This window comes from Somniosus microcephalus, unplaced genomic scaffold (assembly GCF_052327205.1).
Source record: "Somniosus microcephalus isolate GS21.2 unplaced genomic scaffold, FLI_Smic_1.0 scaffold98, whole genome shotgun sequence".
Lineage (NCBI taxonomy): Eukaryota > Metazoa > Chordata > Chondrichthyes > Squaliformes > Somniosidae > Somniosus > Somniosus microcephalus.
The window spans coordinates 332,346-350,298 of NW_028225285.1; the positions used below are offsets into that span (position 1 = coordinate 332,346).

Sequence of the window (17,953 nt, forward strand, 5' to 3'; positions counted from 1 at the left end):
GGTTCATAGTCCCACTCCAGAGACTTGAGCACAAAAATCCAGGCTGACACTCCAGTGCAGTGCTGAGGGAGTGCGGCACTGTCGGAGGTGCTGTCTTTCGGATGAGATGTTAAATTGAGGCCCTGTTTGCTCTCTCAGGTGGATGTAAAAGATCCCATGGCATTATTTCAGGAAAGAAAGACTTGCATTTATATAGTGCCACCAGATATCCTAAAGTGCTTTACAGCCAATTAAGTACTACAATGAAGTAGTCACTGTTGTAATGTGGGAAAGAGCAGGGGAATTAACCCCAGTGTCCGAGCCAATGTTTATCCCTCAATCAACATAAAAAAATGATAGATTATCTGGTCATTATCACAGTGCTGTTTGTGGGAGCTTACTGTGCGCTAACTGACTGCCACATTTCCTACATTACAACAGTGACTACACTGCAAAAGTACTTCATTGGCTGTAAAGCACTTTGGGACGTCCGGTGGTGGTGAAAGGCGCTATATAAATGCAAGTCTTCCTTTCTTCAGTGGACTCACCAGCGACCTCTTCTGGCGGTTGGTTGATTGACAGCCGAGAGCCCGCGCATGCGCACAGGGAGCGGCGGTTTGGGTCGAGTCCGGCACAGCGACCCCTCCCGGTCACCAAGGGTAATGACCGCGCATGCCCAGAGGAGACCAAACCCCCGACCACACTCGGAGCTGCGCCTGCGCACTCGGATCCTGTGGGACGGAGTCGGCGCGGGGCCATTCCGGGGAAAGGCCTTGGTGTCGGTTCCAGAGTCGCGATCGGTGACGCGAAGTGAGTTTTCTCCGCTCCGATTGGGTGGAGAATGGCGCGGGGTGGATCGGGAGAGAATCGAGAGAAATAGAAAAACCTCAGAGTCCGCGAGGCCCCGGACCGAGCGGCGGCACTTGGACGGTTCACGTGATCTCCTCGGGGATACGTCACCCGGGCCCGCGGCCTGATTGACGGCAGCTTCCCACCAATAGGGAGCGAGCGGGGCGGGGCTGGAGGAGCGATCCGGCGGCGGGTCCTCCAACCAATCGGGGAGCCCAAGGGGCGGGACTAGCGGCACCCAGTGGGCGGGGCTGGAGGAGCGAGCCGGCGGCGGGTCCTCCAACCAATCGGGGAGCCCGAGGGGCGGGGCTTGCGGCACCTTGTGGGCGGGGCTGGAGGAGCGAGCCGGTGGCGGATCCTCCAACCAATCGGGGAGCCCGAGGGGCGGGACTAGCGGCACCCAGTGGGCGGGGCTGGAGGAGCGAGCCGGCGGCGGGTCCTCCAACCAATCGGGGAGCCCGAGGGGCGGGGCTTGCGGCACCTAGTGGGCGGGGCTGGAGGAGCGAGCCGGTGGCGGGTCCTCCAACCAATCGGGGAGCCCGAGGGGCGGGACTAGCGGCACCCAGTGGGCGGGGCTGGAGGAGCGAGCCGGCGGCGGGTCCTCCAACCAATCGGGGAGCTCGAGGGGCGGGACTAGCGCCGGCTGATTGTCTGATCCGCAGGGCAGCGAGTTTCTCCAGTCCCTTGTTCAGGGCCCGGGGCCCGGGGAGGCTGTGGGCCTATATTCCCCGCATTGGACACAAGGTTTTACTACAGACTTTTAAAATTCATCAATAAAAGCAGATAAACCTCGTGCTTCTGTGGAACAAACTTTCTAATATTTTATAGAATCAGAGAATGGTTACAGCACAGAAGGAGGCCATTTGGCCCGTCGAGCCCCTGCCGGCTCTCTGCAAGACCAGTTCAGCAAGTCCCACTCCCCGCCCTTTCCCCGTAACCCTGCACATTTCTTTCCTTCAGGTACTCGAGGGGCCGAATGGTCAACTCCTGCTCCTATCTTCTATGTATCTATTATTCGAAGCACAGGTAGGCCCCACGGCGGCAGCGGACCTGTGAGGAGCAGCGGTGGTGATATAAAGCGAGGTGGTGGAGCAGGTAAGCCCCACAGCAGCGGACCTGTGAGGAGCGGCGGCAGTGATATAAAGAGCGAGGCGGCGAAGTTTATAGGGTGTCTGTAATTCTTGTGACACTTCCTGTGTCCCTGATAACCATGTGTGCGGGAAGTGTATCCAGCTGCAGCTACTGACAGACCGCATTGCGGCACTGGAGCTGCGAGTGGATACATACTGGAGCATTTGCGATGCTGAGGACATCGTGGATAGCATGTTTAGGGAGTTGGTCACACCGCAGGTAAAGGCTACACAGGCAGGCAAGTAGTGCAGGGTTCCCCTGTGACCATCCCCCTCTCAAACAGATATACTGCTTTGGATATTGTTGGGGAGGATGGCTTATCAGGGGAAGGCAGCAGCAGCCAACTTCCTGGCACCGTGGGTGGTTCTGCTGCACAGGACGGGAGGAAAAAGAGTGGGAGAGCTATAGTAATAAGGGATTCTATTGTAAGGGGAATAAATAGGCGTTTCTGCAGCCGCAAACGTGACTCCAGGATGGTATGTTGCCTTCCTGGTGCAAGGGTCAAGAATGCCTCAGAGCGGCTGCAGAACATTTTGGAAGGGGAGGGTGAACAACCAATTGTCGTGGTGCATATAGGTACCAACGATATAGGTAAAATGAGGTCCTAAAAGCTGAATATGGGGGTTAGGAGGTAAATTAAAAAATAGGACCTCCAAGGTAGTAATCTTAGGCTTGCTACCAGTGCCACGTGCTAGTCAGAGTAGAAATAGAAGGATATTTCAGATGACTACGTGGCTAGAGGAATGGTGCATGGGGGAGGGATTCAAATTCCTGGGACATTGGAACCGGTTCTGGGGAGGTGGGGCTAGTACAAACTGGATGGTTTGCACCTGGGCAGGACCGGGACCGCTGTCCTAGGGGGAGTGTTTGCTAGTGCTGTGGGGGAGGGTTTAAACTAAAATGGCAGGGGGTTGGGAACCTGAGCAGGGAGACAGAGGAAAGGGAAACCAGGAGAGAAGCAAAAGACAGGAAGGAGAAAAACAAAGGTGGTGGTCAGAGAAATCAAGGGTTTAAATCAAACATGGCCACAGTAAATAATCATTCTAAAAGGTGTAAGAGTGTTAAAAAAAACAAGCCTGAAGGCCTTGTGTCTTAATGCGAGGAGCATTCGTAATAAGGTGGATGAATTATCTGCGCAAATAGATCTCCGCAAACGGATATGATATGATTGGGATTCCGGAAACATGGCTCCAGGGTGACCAAGGCTGGGAACTCAACATCCAGGGGTTCTCAATATTCAGGAAAGATCGGCAAAAAGGCAAAGGAGGTGGGGTAGCATTGCTTTTTAAAAAGGAGATTAACACAATTGAAAGGAAGGATATTAGCTCTGATGATGTGGAATCTGTATGGGTAGAGCTGAGAAATAACAAGGGGCAGAAAACGTTAGTGGGAGTGTTATACAGACCTCCAAACAGTAATGCGGAGGTTGGGGATGGCATTAAACGGGAAATTAGAGATGCGTGCAATAAGGGCACAGCAGTTATCATGGGTGACTTTAATCTACATATAAATTGGACTAACCAAATTAGTAACCATACTGTGGAGGAGGGATTCCTGGAGTGTATACGGGATGGTTTCCTGGACCAATATGTCGAGGAACCAACTAGAGATCAGGCCATCTTAGATTGGGTATTATGTAATGAGAAAGGATTAATTAGCAATCTTGTGCGAAGCCCCTTGGGTCAGAGCAATCATAATATGATAGAATTCTTCATTAAGATGGAGAGTGAAGCAGTTGACTCAGAGACTAGGGTCCTGAATTTAAATAAAGGAAACTACGATGGTATGAGGCGCGAGTTGGGTAGGATTGATTGGGGAATGTTACTCAAAGGGTTGACAGTGGATAGGCAATGGCAAACATTCAAAGATCGCATGGATGAACTACAGAATTTGTTCATCCTTGTTTGGCATAAAAGTAAAACAAAAAGTGTGACTCAACTGTGGCTAACAAGAGAAATTAGGGATAGCGTAAGATCCAAGGAGAGGACATATAAATTGGCCAGAAAACGTAGTAAACCTGAGGATTGGAAGCAGTTTAGGATTCAGCAAAGGAGGACAAAGGGATTAATTAAATGGGGGAAAATAGAGTATGAGAGTAAGCTTTCAGGGAACATAAAAACTAACTGTAGATATGTGAAGAGAAAAAGATTGGTGAAGCCAAGTATAGGTCGCTTGCAGTCAGAATCAGGGGAATTTATAATGGGGAACAAAGAAATGGCCAGCCAATTAAATACATACTTTGGTTCTGTCTTCACAAAGGAGGACACAAATAACCTCCCAGAGATGTCGAGGAACATAGGGTCTAATGAGAGGGAGGAACTGAAAGAAATCAGTATTTGTAGGGAAATGGTGTTAGGGAAATTGACGGGATTGAAGGCCGATAAATCCCCAGGGCCTGATAATTGACATCCTAGGGCACTTAAGGAAGTAGCCCTAGAAATAATAGATGCATTGCTGGTCATCTTCCAAAATTCGATAGACTCTGGAACAGTTCCCATGGGTTGGAGGGCAGCTAATATTATCCCACTATTCAAAAAAGGTGGTAGAGAGAAAACAGGGAATTATATGTGTGGGGAAAATGCTAGAGTCCATTATAAAAGATGTAATAGCAGAGCACTTGGAAAACAGTGACAGGATCGGACAAAGTCAACATGGATTTACAAAAGGTAAGTCGTGCTTGACTAATCTACTGGAATTTTTTGAGGATGTATCTGGTAGAATAGATAAGGGAGAACCAGTGAATGTGGTGTATTTGGACTTTCAGAAGGCTTTCGATAAGGTACCGTATAAGAGATTAGCGTGTAAAGTTAAGGCACATGGGATTGGGGGCAAGGTACTTGATATACCTATCAATTCGTCCAATAAAAAGCGACGAGTTAGGAACGTAACTAAAGGTTTTTATTGACTAAATAACAGAGCCCACCCTCGTGGGTGATCGGGTCCAACAAGGAGGAATACCAGCCAGTCGACTACCTTTATACCTGGGCAGGTAGGTGGAGCCATGGGCGGAGTCGGAGGTGGTCAGCCCAGGTATAACAGCGCGACAAGAGGCGACCTCGTATCGTGATACAACAGTGATAACGGTGATAACAATACAACAGTGATAACTATAGTGTAACGATAAAAGTGGTTTACCACATTCACCCCTTGTTTAGATTTGAGTCCGGCGGGGTGAAGTGTACTACCAGTTCTGGTATGTCAGTCTGTCCGGAGGCCTCGTAAGCCTCTCCGATCGTCGCAGCGGCGGTGCTGCATTATCCGGTGTTAGTGCTGGTGTCTGCGTGGTCGGCGAAGGCTCGTGGGGTTCCGGCATGCCGTCTACCTGGGCTGGAATTGGGGGGGTGGTGGGGGGGGGTAAAGGTGGTGTCTCCGGAGTGCCCGAGGGTGCGAGGTCTCGTAAGGAGACAGTGTCCTCCCGCCCGTCTGGGTAAGCCACGTAGGCGTACTGGGGGTTGGCGTGCAGGAGGTTCACCCTTTCGACCAGGGGGTCTGTTTTATGGGCCCTCACGTGCTTTCGCAGCAAGACGGGCCCCGGAGAGGTCAGCCAGGTTGGTAGAGTGGTTCCCGTAGTCGACTTCCTGGGGAAAACAAACATTCGTTCATGGGGGGTGGCGTTAACGGCAGTGCAAAGTAGTGACCGGATGGAGTGCAGCGCTGTCGGGAGGACTTCCTGCCAGCGGGAGGTTGGGAGGCCCTTAGACTTTAAGGCTAAGAGGACGGCCTTCCATACCGTCGCGTTCTCTCTTTCCACCTGGCCGTTCCCTTGGGGGTTGTAGCTGGTGGTCCTACTTGCTGCAATACCTCTCGCTAGTAGGAACTGACGGAGTTCCTCGCTCATGAAAGAGGAGCCCCGGTCACTATGTATATAGTTTGGGAACCCGAACAAGGCGAAGAGGTCGTTCAGGCATTTAATGACCGTGGTACTGGTCATGTCTGGGCAGGGGAAGGCAAAGGGGAAACGGGAGTACTCATCAACAATGTTGAGGAAGTACACATTACGGTCAGAGGACGGGAGGGGCCCCTTAAAGTCGATGCTCAGGCGCTCGAAGGGGCGGGTGGCCTTGATCAGGCTTGCTCTGTCCGGCCTAAAGAAGTGCGGTTTGCACTCGGCACAGGTCTGGCAGTTCCTGGTTATGGTCCTGACCTCCTCGATGGAGTAGGGCAGGTTGCGGGCCTTAATGAAGTGGTAAAGTCTGGTGACCCCGGGGTGGCAGAGGTCGTTGTGGAGGGTCTGAAGTCTATCACTTTGCGCGCTGGCGCATGTAATTCGTGACAGAGCATCGGGGGGTTCGTTCAGCTTACCTGGCCGGTACAAGATATCATAATCGTAGGTGGAGAGCTCGATTCTCCACCTCAAGATCTTGTCATTCTTGATTTTGCCCCTCAGCTTGTTATTAAACATAAAAGCGACCGAACGTTGGTCGGTAAGGAGGGTAAATCGTTTGCCTGCCAGGTAGTGCCTCCAGCGTCGTACCGCCTCCACAATCGCCTGGGCCTCCTTCTCGACTGACGAGTGTCGGATCTCAGGGCCCTGTAGAGTCCTTGAGAAGAAGGCCACCGGTCTCCCCTCCTGGTTAAGGGTGGCGGCTAGGGCAAAGTCGGATGCATCGCTCTCGACTTGGAAGGGGATGGACTCATCCACTGCGTGCATAGTGGCCTTGGCAATGTCTCCCTTAATGAGGGAGAAGGCTGCGCACGCTTCCTCCGTAAGGGGGAAGGATGTGGACTTCATGAGGGGTCTGGCTTTGTCCGCATAATTGGGCACCCATTGGGCATAGTAGGCGAAGAGCCCCAGGGTTCTCTTAAGTGCCTTAGGGCAGTGGGGGAGGGGTAGCTCCATGAGGGGGCGCATTCTTTCGGGGTCGGGGCCGATGAGTCCGTTCTCTACTACACAGCCAAGGATGGCAAGGCGCGAGGTGTTAAACACACATTTCTCCTTATTGTAGGTGAGGTTCAGCCGTTGGGCTGTACGGAGGAATTTCTCCAGATTCACGTCGTGGTCCTGCCGGTCGCGGCCGCAGATGGTGACGTTATCTAGGTAGGGGAATGTGGCCTGCAGTCCATTCTGGTCAACCATCCGGTCCATCTCCCTTTGGAAGACCGAGACCCCGTTGGTGACACCGAAGGGGACCCTAAGGAAGTGGTATAGGCGCCCATTCGCCTCGAAGGCGGTGTACTGGCGGTCCTCGGGGTGGATAGGGAGTTGGTGGTAGGCCGACTTAAGGTCGATGGTCGAGAATACGCGGTATTGTGCAATCTGATTGACCATGTCAGATATGCGGGGAAGGGGGTATGCGTCCAGCTGGGTGTATCTGTTTATGGTCTGGCTGTAGTCGATGACCAGGCGATTTTTATCGCCGGTCTTAACGACCACGACCTGGGCACGCCAGGGGCTGTTGCTCCCCTCGATGATGCCCTCCTTCAGGAGACGCTGCACCTCACAGCTAATGAAAGCTCTGTCCCCAGCGCTGTACCGCCTGCTCTTGGTAGCGACGGGTTTGCAGTCGGGGGTGAGGTTAGCGAACAGGGAAGGTGGCGGCACCTTGAGGGTGGATAGGCTGCAGGTGTTACGCGGTGGGCGGTTTAACCTTCGCTGGTTGTCGACTGTGAGTGGGGGGAGGGGTCCACCGTATGCTAGGGTTACACTTTGGAGGTGGGATTGGAAGTCCAGCCCTAGTAGGACGGCAGCGCAGAGCTGGGGGAGGACGAGGAGTTTAAAGTTTTTATACTCTGTACCCTTAACCGACAAGGTCACAGCACAGTAGCCGCTAATGTCCGTGGCGTGGGACCTCGATGCCATCGAGATTCGGTTGCGCGTTGGCAGGACAGGGAGGGAGTAGTGGCTCACCGTGTCTGGGTGGATGAAGCTCTCCGTGCTTCCGCTGTCGAACAGGCAGGTCGTGGCGTGGCCGTTTACTTTGATGTCCATCATCGACTTGGACAGGTGGTGTGGGCGGGCTTGATCCAGAGTGACGGAGGCTAGCGTGTAGGTAAGCGAGTCGTTGTTGTCTGCGGGCGAGGCGGTCGTCGGGTCCGGGGGCCCGGTGGCAGTCGGGCGTGGTGGGTAAAATGGCGTCTCCCACGAGGTAGGACAAAATGGCGGAGAAGATGGCTGCCCCCATAACTCACATGAGGCACTATTGGGGTCGGTTGCCTTGATCAAAGATGGCCGCCCCCATGACTCACGTGTGGGGATACTGGCCTCAGTTGCCGTGAAAGAAGATGGCCGCCCCCACAGTTCGCATGAGGCACTGCTGGCCTCTGAAGATCCGCTCCTGCAGGCCTTCGAGAAATGGCCTTTCTTCCTGCAGGTTGTGCAGGTAGAGTTCCTGGCTGGGCAGCGCGACCTCGGGTGCTTCTCCTGCACGCCAACCCCCAGTACGCCTACGTGGCTTACCCAGACGGGCGGGAGGACACTGTCTCCTTACGAGACCTCGCACCCTCGGGCACTCCGGAGACACCACCTTTACCCCCCCCCACCACCCCCCCAATTCCAGCCCAGGTAGACGGCATGCCGGAACCCCACGAGCCTTCGCCGACCACGCAGACACCAGCACTAACACCGGATAATGCAGCACCGCCGCTGCGACGATCGGAGAGGCTTACGAGGCCTCCGGACAGACTGACATACCAGAACTGGTAGTACACTTCACCCCGCCGGACTCAAATCTAAACAAGGGGTGAATGTGGTAAACCACTTTTATCGTTACACTATAGTTATCACTGTTGTATTGTTATCACCGTTATCACTGTTGTATCACGATACGAGGTCGCCTCTTGTCGCGCTGTTATACCTGGGCTGACCACCTCCGACTCCGCCCATGGCTCCACCTACCTGCCCAGGTATAAAGGTAGTCGACTGGCTGGTATTCCTCCTTGTTGGACCCGATCACCCACGAGGGTGGGCTCTGTTATTTAGTCAATAAAATTGATATACCTATCAATTCGTCCAATAAAAAGCGACGAGTTAGGAACGTAACTAAAGGTTTTTATTGACTAAATAACAGAGCCCACCCTCGTGGGTGATCGGGTCCAACAAGGAGGAATACCAGCCAGTCGACTACCTTTATACCTGGGCAGGTAGGTGGAGCCATGGGCGGAGTCGGAGGTGGTCAGCCCAGGTATAACAGCGCGACAAGAGGCGACCTCGTATCGTGATACAACAGTGATAACGGTGATAACAATACAACAGTGATAACTATAGTGTAACGATAAAAGTGGTTTACCACAGTACTGACTTGGATAGAGAACTGGTTGGCAGACAGGAAGCAAAGAGTTGGAATAAACGGGTCTTTTTCCGAGTGGCAGGCAGTGACTAGTGGGGTACCGCAGGGATGGGTCCTAGGACCCCAGCTATTCACAATATATATAAATGATCTAGACGAGGGAACTAGATGTAACATCTCCAAGTTTGCAGACGACACAAAGCAGGGTGGGCGTGTGTGAGGAGGATGCCGAAAAACTCCAGGATGATTTGGACAGGTTGGGTGATTAGGCAGAAGCATGGCAGATGCAGTATAATGTGGATAAATGCGAGGTTATCCACTTTGGTGGCAAAAACAGGAAGGCAGATTATTATCTGAATGGCAATAGATTGGGAGAAGGGGAAGTGCAACAAGACCTGGGTGTCCTTGTGCACCAGTCGCTGAAGGTAAGCATGCAGATGCAGCAGGCGGTTAAGAAGGCAAATGGTATGTTGGCCTTCGTAGCAAGAGGGTTTGAGTACAGGAACAAGGATGTCTTGCTGCAGTTGTACAGGGCCTTGGTGAGACCACATTGTGAGTATTGTGTGCAGTTTTGGTCGCTTTATCTGAGGGAGGACGTTCTTGCCGTGGAAGGAGTTCAACGAAGATTCACCAGGCTGATACCTGGGATGGCAGGAATGACGTATGAGGAGAGATTGGGACGATTGGGCTTGTACTCACTGGAGTTTAGAAGAATGAGAGGGGATCTCATTGAAACTTATAAAATTCTGACAGGACTGGACAGACTAGATGCAGGAAGGATGTTCCTGAAGGTCGGGGAATCCAGAACCAGGGGTCACAGTCTAAGGATATGGGGTAAGCCATTTAGGACAGAAATGAGGAGGAATTTCTTCAGCCAGAGAGTGGTGAACCTGTGGAATTCTCTACCACAGAAGGCAGTAGAGGCCAATACATTAAATATATTCAAGAAGGAGTTGGATATATTTCTTAAAGCTAAAGGGATCAAGGGGTATGGGGAGAAAGCAGGGACCGGCTACTGAATTTTGATGATCAGCCATGATCGCATTGAATGGTGGAGCAGACTAGAGGGGCCGAATGGCCTACTCCTGCTCCTATCTTCTATGTTTCTATGTTTGTATGTTTCAGTTTGAGCTGGAGTGGAGATGGAGGAGAAGCTGTTGGGTTTAACCCCCAGTACTTCTGAGCCCAGGAGGACCCAACAATTTCCAATGTGAGACTGTCAAGGGAGGTGGATTCTAGGGGAGATTAGGTTGTCAATCAGACACTGTCCGTACAATGTAAAAGAGTATTGTTTTAGGAACAAGTATTTCTGTACAGGCTTTTAATCCAGTTTACATCTACAGATTTGTTTTAATTCCTTCTTGGGATGTGGGCGTAGCTCGCAAGAGCAGCAAATATTGCCAATCCCCAGTTTCCCGTTGAGAAAGGGGCTGGTGTGTCACCTTCTTGAACTACTGCAGTCCGTGTGGTGAAGGTATTCCCACAATGTTGTTCGGTAAGGAGTTCCAGGATTATGACCCAGCAACGATGAATATATCTGAGTCAGGATGGTGTGTGACTGGGAGGGGAACTTGGATGTGATGGTGCTCCCATACAACAGCTGCCCTTGTCCTTCTAGGTGGTGGAGGTTGTGGGTTTTGGAGGTTCTATCAAAGTTCTGGTCGAGTTGCAGATGTATAAAGTTCCTTTCCTTCGCCCCCTCCCCCTCCCACCTCTCTCTCTCCTCCCATAGAGGGCAGAGTCTTGTGTAGGCCCAGACCAGGTGGCAGATTCCCTTCCCTGAAGGACATCAGTGAACCAGTTGGGTATTTATGACAATCCAGCAGCTTTCATGGTCACTTTTTTCTAGTGCCGGCCCCACAATTGACCAGATTCCTTGAGCTCAATTTCACAACCTGCCTTTGTTTTCTTGTGGGTTGTCTCTCACGCTCCCTGTTTTATATTAATTTTACAGGGCACTGAAAGGGGAGGATTTACAGATGGTAAGCTCAAACCAAACATCACTTCAAGATCTGACAGAGTCACTCAACTCATCCGATCTGAATATCATCGGCCTCTGAACATGGAAGCAAAAAGCACCGTTCACAGCGGGGAGAAACCGTACACGTGTTCTGTGTGTGGACGAGGCTTCAGCCGATCCTCTGGCCTATCGAGACACAAGCGCATTCACACCGGGGAGAGACTGTTCACCTGCTCTGAGTGTGGGAAGGGATTCACTAATTCATCCCACCTACTGACACACCAGCGAGTTCACACTGGGGCGAGGCCATTTACCTGCTCTGAGTGTGGGAAGGGATTCACTCGGTCATCTGACCTTCAGACACACCAGCGAATTCATACTGGGGAGAGGCCGTTCACCTGCTCTGAGTGTTGGAAGGGATTCACTAATTCATCCAACCTGCTGAATCACCAGCGAGTTCGCACTGGAGAGAGACCGTTCACCTGCTCTGTGTGGGAAGGGATTCACTAATTCAACCAACCTGCTGAATCACCAGCGAGTTCATACTGGAGAGAAGCCGTTCACCTGCTCTGAGTGTGGGAAGGGATTCACTCAGTCATCCCACGTACTGACACACCAGCGAGTTCACACTGACGAGAGACCGTTCAGGTGCTCTCACTGCGGGACTGGGTTCAGGCGATCATCTGAGCTCACTGTACACCAGCGCACTCACACTGGGGAGAGGCCATTCACCTGCTCCGTTTATGGGAAGGGATTCACTCTGGCATCCAACCTGCTGAATCACCAGCGAGTTCACACTGGAGAGAGGCCGTTCACCTGCTCTGTGTGGGAAGGGATTCACTAATTCAACCAACCTGCTGAATCACCAGCGAGTTCATACTGGAGAGAAGACGTTCACCTGCTCTGAGTGTGGGAAGGGATTCACTCAGTCATCCCACGTACTGACACACCAGCGAGTTCACACTGACGAGAGACCGTTCAGGTGCTCTCACTGCGGGACTGGGTTCAGGCGATCATCTGAGCTCACTGTACACCAGCGCACTCACACTGGGGAGAGGACGTTCACCTGCTCCGTTTGTGGGAAGGGATTCACTCTGGCATCCAACCTGCTGAATCACCAGCGAGTTCACACTGGGGAGAGGCCGTTCACCTGATCCGTGTGAGGGAAGGGATTCACTCTGGCATCCAAACTGCTGATACACTAGCGAGTTCACACTGGGGAGAGGCCGTTCTCCTGCTCCGTGTGTGGGAAGGGATTCACTCAGTCATCCAACCTGCTAACCCACCAGCGAGTTCACAAGTGACTGCAGGGGTTGGATTCTGCTGTTGTTGCTGCTGTTAATCACATTCAGGACTGAACTATGTTCATTCTGACAGTTGGAGTTTGTTTCTGCTGATGTTAATAACCCCTATAACTGGGCTGGAGTTTAATATTCTGGATAGATGTCAAATAAACGAGCTTTGTTTTAAACACATTATTGTAGATTTTCTTCTTTCCCACCTGAGTGTTTAGCATCACCTGGCTGGAGCTCAAAGGACAATCTGGGGAGGATCGTACGGTGGGAACAGAACTCCAGCCTGGACACAGTCCTTCAGGGCCACACTGAGAGGGGCAAACGGCACTTTGGTCTTTCTTGTCTCTCTTCACTGACAGCAAAGTTGCCGTGCGGGTTAATCTCCAGGCATGTGAGAAACGTGTCCCAGCCACTCTCTGCCATGGTTCAGAGCTCCTAGGCATGGAACAGAAGGCTCCTTTAGGAATGTACCCCAGTGCTTTTTTTTTAATGGCCTTATTAACCTGTGTTGCTACTTTTAGTGATTTGTGTATCTGTATCCCTGGATCCCTCTGCTCCTCCAGCCCATTTAGACTCTTATGGAGAAATTCGGTGGCGCCGGGGCTAATTTTAGCGCCCCGAAAAAGTTAGCGCCCCTGCGCATTAAATTCAGTGGTAGCGCCCCAGGCAGGAAGCAGGGTGCTACTGGAAGCGCTCCCCTCCCTCTTGAGGCACTACCAGTGAATTTCACGGTGCTTCGTGTAACAGCGCCATGCCCGTCGGCACATAGCACCATGCCTTAGCAGACCTCCCTGATTAAAGGGGAGGGGCCTAGCATTGCACACACCGGGGCCCTGCTGGACCACCGGGGTGTGGGGTGTCAGATCAAGAGGAGCGCCAGGCTGTGCGATCGTGGCCGACACCCCGAAGAAGAAAGGGGAAGGGAGCAGGTGCTGGCTGTTGGCCAAAATAAAAAGTTGCCGCCCAACACCTGCCCTTTAAGTGGCGTCGCCACGGCTGCAGAAACGACCCCTGACCCTGTCGGACATATCGTCCCGCGATAGGTCAGGGGTCACAACCCAAGGTTGCAGCCGGGGTGCTGCGCGTGGCGATGACGTCATTGCCGGCGGTGCAGTGCCACGGGGAGCTACCGAATACCTCCGCCGCTAACCTCCTGCTGAATATCGCGGGAGGCACAAAGCAACCCAATTTCACCCCCTTGTCCAAGTAGTGAGCGGCCTCCTTATTCTACCCACCAAAACACACCACCTCACACTGACCTATAGTGAAATTCATTAACACACCACCTCGCACTGATCTATAGTGAAATTCATTAACACACTCCCTCACACTGATCAATGGTGAAATTCATTAACACACCGCCTCACACTGATCTAAAGTGAAATTCATTAACACACCACCTCACACTGATCTATAGTGAAATTCATTAACACACCACCTCACACTGATCTACAGTGAAATTCATTAACACACCACCTCACACTGATCTATAGTGAAATTCATTAACACACCACCTCACACTGATCTATAGTGAAATTCATTAACACACCACCTCACACTGATCTACAGTAAAATTCATTTGCCAATTACATGCCCATTGTGAAATTTATTAATGTCTTCTTGCATTTTGTCTTCCTCAGTATTAACTCTACCTCCCAATTTGGTGTTATCGACAAATTTTGAAATTGTTCTTCTGATTCACGTGTCCAAATCGTTTATGTAAATGGTGAACAATAGTGATCCCAGCGCCGATCCCTGTGGAACACCACTTCCCACCTTTTGCCAGTCTGAGTAGCTACTCTTAACCCCTACTCTCTGTTTTCTGTTTTGTGACCAGCTTGCTAGCCATAACAGTATGTAAGATCGTCAAGATGACTAAGGGCAGGCCGTGCGGAGTGAAGGGCCAGGCAGCAGAATGGATGGAAAGCTGGCTACAAAACAGAAATCAGAGGGTTGGAGTTAAGGGTAGTTTGTTGCGATCTATCCATTCATTCTGTTGCCTGGCCCTTGACTCCACACAGCCTGACCGTGGTCATCTTGTAGACCGTACATACTGCAGACACAGTGCACCAGTGGTGGAGGGGCTGGATATTGAGTCCTGTGGCAGGGGCACTGATGAAGTGGATTTCTCTGTCCGTGAGTTTCGAGGCATCGCTAGTTGTGTTTTTCACCTCTTTTCACCTTTAAAAAAAACCTTGCTGCCGGTTTATTAAAGCCATTAACAGCCGCTCGGGTGGGACACACCAATAAATGAGGCCTTGTTTCCCTCAGAATGACAGGCCTGAAACCCGAGTTAGAAAACATTCAGTAATTAAACCAGACTGGGCGGGGCCTGAGGTGCGAGTTAGTAATGGAAAATTGGTGGCCAGCGTACTTCACACTAGGGCTGAGGACCCGGGGACTCGGGTTTCTGTGTCATTTATTGATTAATTTTGTTTATTGCTGAATCTCAATCAGACTGGTGGGTCATCTTGCTGTCTGATGGAGGTGAGGGTCCCCAATGGAGGACTCTCTATGCGGGAGTCCTTCCCAGCACCATTGGGGATCTGGGGTGGAGCCTGTTGCAGGGAGCTGTCGTGTGCAAAAGTTTAAGCTCCTTTCCGGACTCCAAGGTCAGATGTGATGTTTGTGACCTAGAGGAGTCCACGGGCCGTGTATATATTCAGTGTGAGAGGTTACAGCCCCTGTATAGTTCCCTGAAGGGGCTGCTCCTCAACTCTTGGTTACACTTTAGCCCCACGCTCCTAATCTTTGGCCGCCTGGTGCGGAGGATCTCCTCCTGGACCTGCTCGTGGGCCTGGTGAAAACAGCAATTTGTAGGCCCTGGATGGGCGGGGCCCATGGGGGGGGTCACTCTGGCTGCCTGCTTCTCTCCCATGGTCTTGTCCCTGCCCGGGTGGCCCTGGAGAGGGAGCAGGTGGTGTCCACCGGTTCACTTGCTACCTTCCTCGACTGGTGGACACGGAAGGTATCAAGATGCGATAATCGATCCTCACAATCACATTGTGATTTAATTATTAATTGTGTGTGTGTCACAAATACATTTCTTCTATTTTGATACAAAAGTTCTACTAGACATGTTAAACTATTAGTTATTTAATCCGGGCTGCAGCTGCTGAAAGGTTGACTGTACTGAGGTTTGTGGCCAGAGCTGGCAGACATGTTCTGAAGTCTGATGTCTCACACCTGAAGAGTCTGTTTATGTCGTGTTGTAATGACACTTTTCTGTTGCCTGGTGTCAGAAATAGAAATCAAAGGAAGATGATGCCCCACTCTGTTAATCAACTCTTTGACACATTTCCATTTCTTAATTTACAAAGATCACAACTCCATTAGTGGACAATGGATTGCCAGTCTGCCACTTTTTAGTGAGGCTTGAAAGGATTTGCTGTGAAGCTACACCTGCCTATCTGTCTGTGTGTCACTGTGTTTGGATTGTGTTAGACAACAGTCCTAATATCTCACCTACATCCATTACAATTTTTGAAATGTTAGATTGTACTTGGAAGAGGTTGAGTTTGAATCTGACAATTCTGAAATTGGGAGCTGTTAATAATTTCTGTTTTTCACATAACTATATAGTGATGTGATCAGTCAAAGCAAATTAAAAGATGCTGCTATTTACTGAACACAACTGAATAATTCTACAAGGATGCTATCACAGTCTTCCTCAGTATTAAATACACCCCCCAATTTAGTGTCATCAGCAAATTTTGAAATTGTACTTCAGATTCCCAAGTCCAAATCATTCATGTAAATGGTGAACAACAGTGGTCCCAGCACCAATCCCCGTGGAACACCACTTCCCACCTTCTGCCCGTCTGAGTAAATACCTTTAACTCACCCCGTCACTATAACTGGACTTGTCTCCATTCCCGTGCCGAGGGGATTGCTGTACCAGATGGGAGGGGCAACATTTGGGGACTCTCGATTCTCCACCAATTCCCATTCCCCTTCTTTCTGGTGGATAATGGAGATGCCACTGTGTGTAATGTGTAAGTCAGTAAGAGTTGTCAGCGAGGATTAATCAGCACTTTCTAATTGGAGATGATAATCAATGGAATCTTTCAGACAATGAATTGTAGATTTTATAGCAAAGATTAATGTACAATTGAAGTAAAAGTTCATAATTTTATTGTAAAATATTTCAGGGACACACATCAGAAATTAAGGGGAAAGATCAGACAGCAGTACTTAAAGGGACACTGTTGCCCCGACAACTCAATCAGCTATATATCCAGAATATTAAAATCCAGCCCAGTTATAGGGGTTATTAACATCAGCAGAAACAAACCCCAACTGTCAGAATGAACATGGTTCAGTCCTGGATGTGATTAACTGCAGCAATAACAGCAGAATCGAACCTCGGCAGTCACTTGTGAACTTGCTGGTGTCTCAGCAGGTTGGATGACTGATTGAATCCCTTCCCTCACACTGAGCAGGTGAACGGCCTCACCCCGGCGTGAACTCACTGGTGTGTCAGCAGGTTGGATGACTGAGTGAATCTCTTCCCACACACGGAGCAGGTGAACGCCCTCTCCCCGGTGTGAACTCGCTGGTGTGCCAGCAGGTTGGATGAATGATTGAATCCCTTCTCACACACTGAGCAGGTGAACGGCCTCTCCCCGGCGTGAACTCGCTGGTGTGCCAGCAGGTTGGATGGCTGATTGAATCCCTTCTCACACACTGAGCAGGTGAACGGCCTCTCCCCGGTGTGAACTCGCTGGTGTGTCAGCAGGTTGGAGGACTGAGTGAATCCCTTCCCACACACGGAGCAGGTGAACGGCCTCACCCCAGTGTGAGCTCTCAGGTGTGTCAGCAGGTTGGATGAATTAGTGAATCCCTTCCCACACATGGAGCAGGTGAATTGCCTCTCCCCAGTGTGAATGTGCTGGTGTCTCAGAAGGTCAGAGGAATTAGTGAATCCCTTCTCACACACAGAGCAGGTGAACGGTCTCTCCCCAGTGTGAATGTGCTGGTGTATCAGCAGGTTGGATGAATTAGTGAATCCCTTCTCACACACGGATCAGGTGAATGGTCTCTCCCCAGTGTGAATGTGCTGGTTTATCAGCAGGTTGGATGAATTAGTGAATCCCTCCTCAGACATGGAGCAGGTGAACGGTCTCTCCCCAGTGTGAATGTGCTGGTGTATCAGCAGGTTGGATGAATTAGTGAATCCCTTCCCACACTCGGAGCAGGTGAATGGCCTCTCCCCGGTGTGAACTCGCTGCGTCGATGAGTTTCCAGCTGGGACATGGAGCTGAATCAGTTGAAGCCTCATCCACACACACAACACGTGTACGGTTTCTCCCCGCTGTGAACGGTGCGATGTTTTTTCAGACTGTGTAACTGGTTAAAGCTCTTTCCACAGTCAGTGCACTGGAACACTCTCACTAGGGTGTGTGAGTCTCGGTGCTTTTCCAGTCACACCAATCTTTGAAATCTTTTCCCACAGACAGAACAGGCAAACATTTCTCCTTCCAAATTCAAAGGCCAATATTCCCTGTAAAAGC

At 51.0% G+C, this 17,953-nt stretch overlaps 1 protein-coding gene across 1 annotated transcript; it reads left to right on the forward strand.

Moving 5' to 3' along the window:
* The first annotated feature begins 1,531 nt into the window (after positions 1-1,531).
* Positions 1,532-11,749, forward strand: LOC147083072 (uncharacterized). The gene is made up of 2 exons (XM_085980285.1): positions 1,532-1,923; positions 11,140-11,749. The coding sequence occupies exon 2, from the start codon at positions 11,248-11,250 to the stop codon at positions 11,653-11,655; it is 408 nt and encodes a 135-aa protein (XP_085836411.1). The 5' UTR covers positions 1,532-1,923; positions 11,140-11,247; the 3' UTR covers positions 11,656-11,749.
* Positions 11,750-17,953: the final 6,204 nt, after the last annotated feature.

What these genes read in the sequence shown, in the direction of transcription:
- LOC147083072 (XM_085980285.1), top strand. Translation starts at nt 11,248, where the DNA reads ATGGAAGCAAAAAGCACCGTTCACAGCGGGGAGAAACCGTACACGTGT.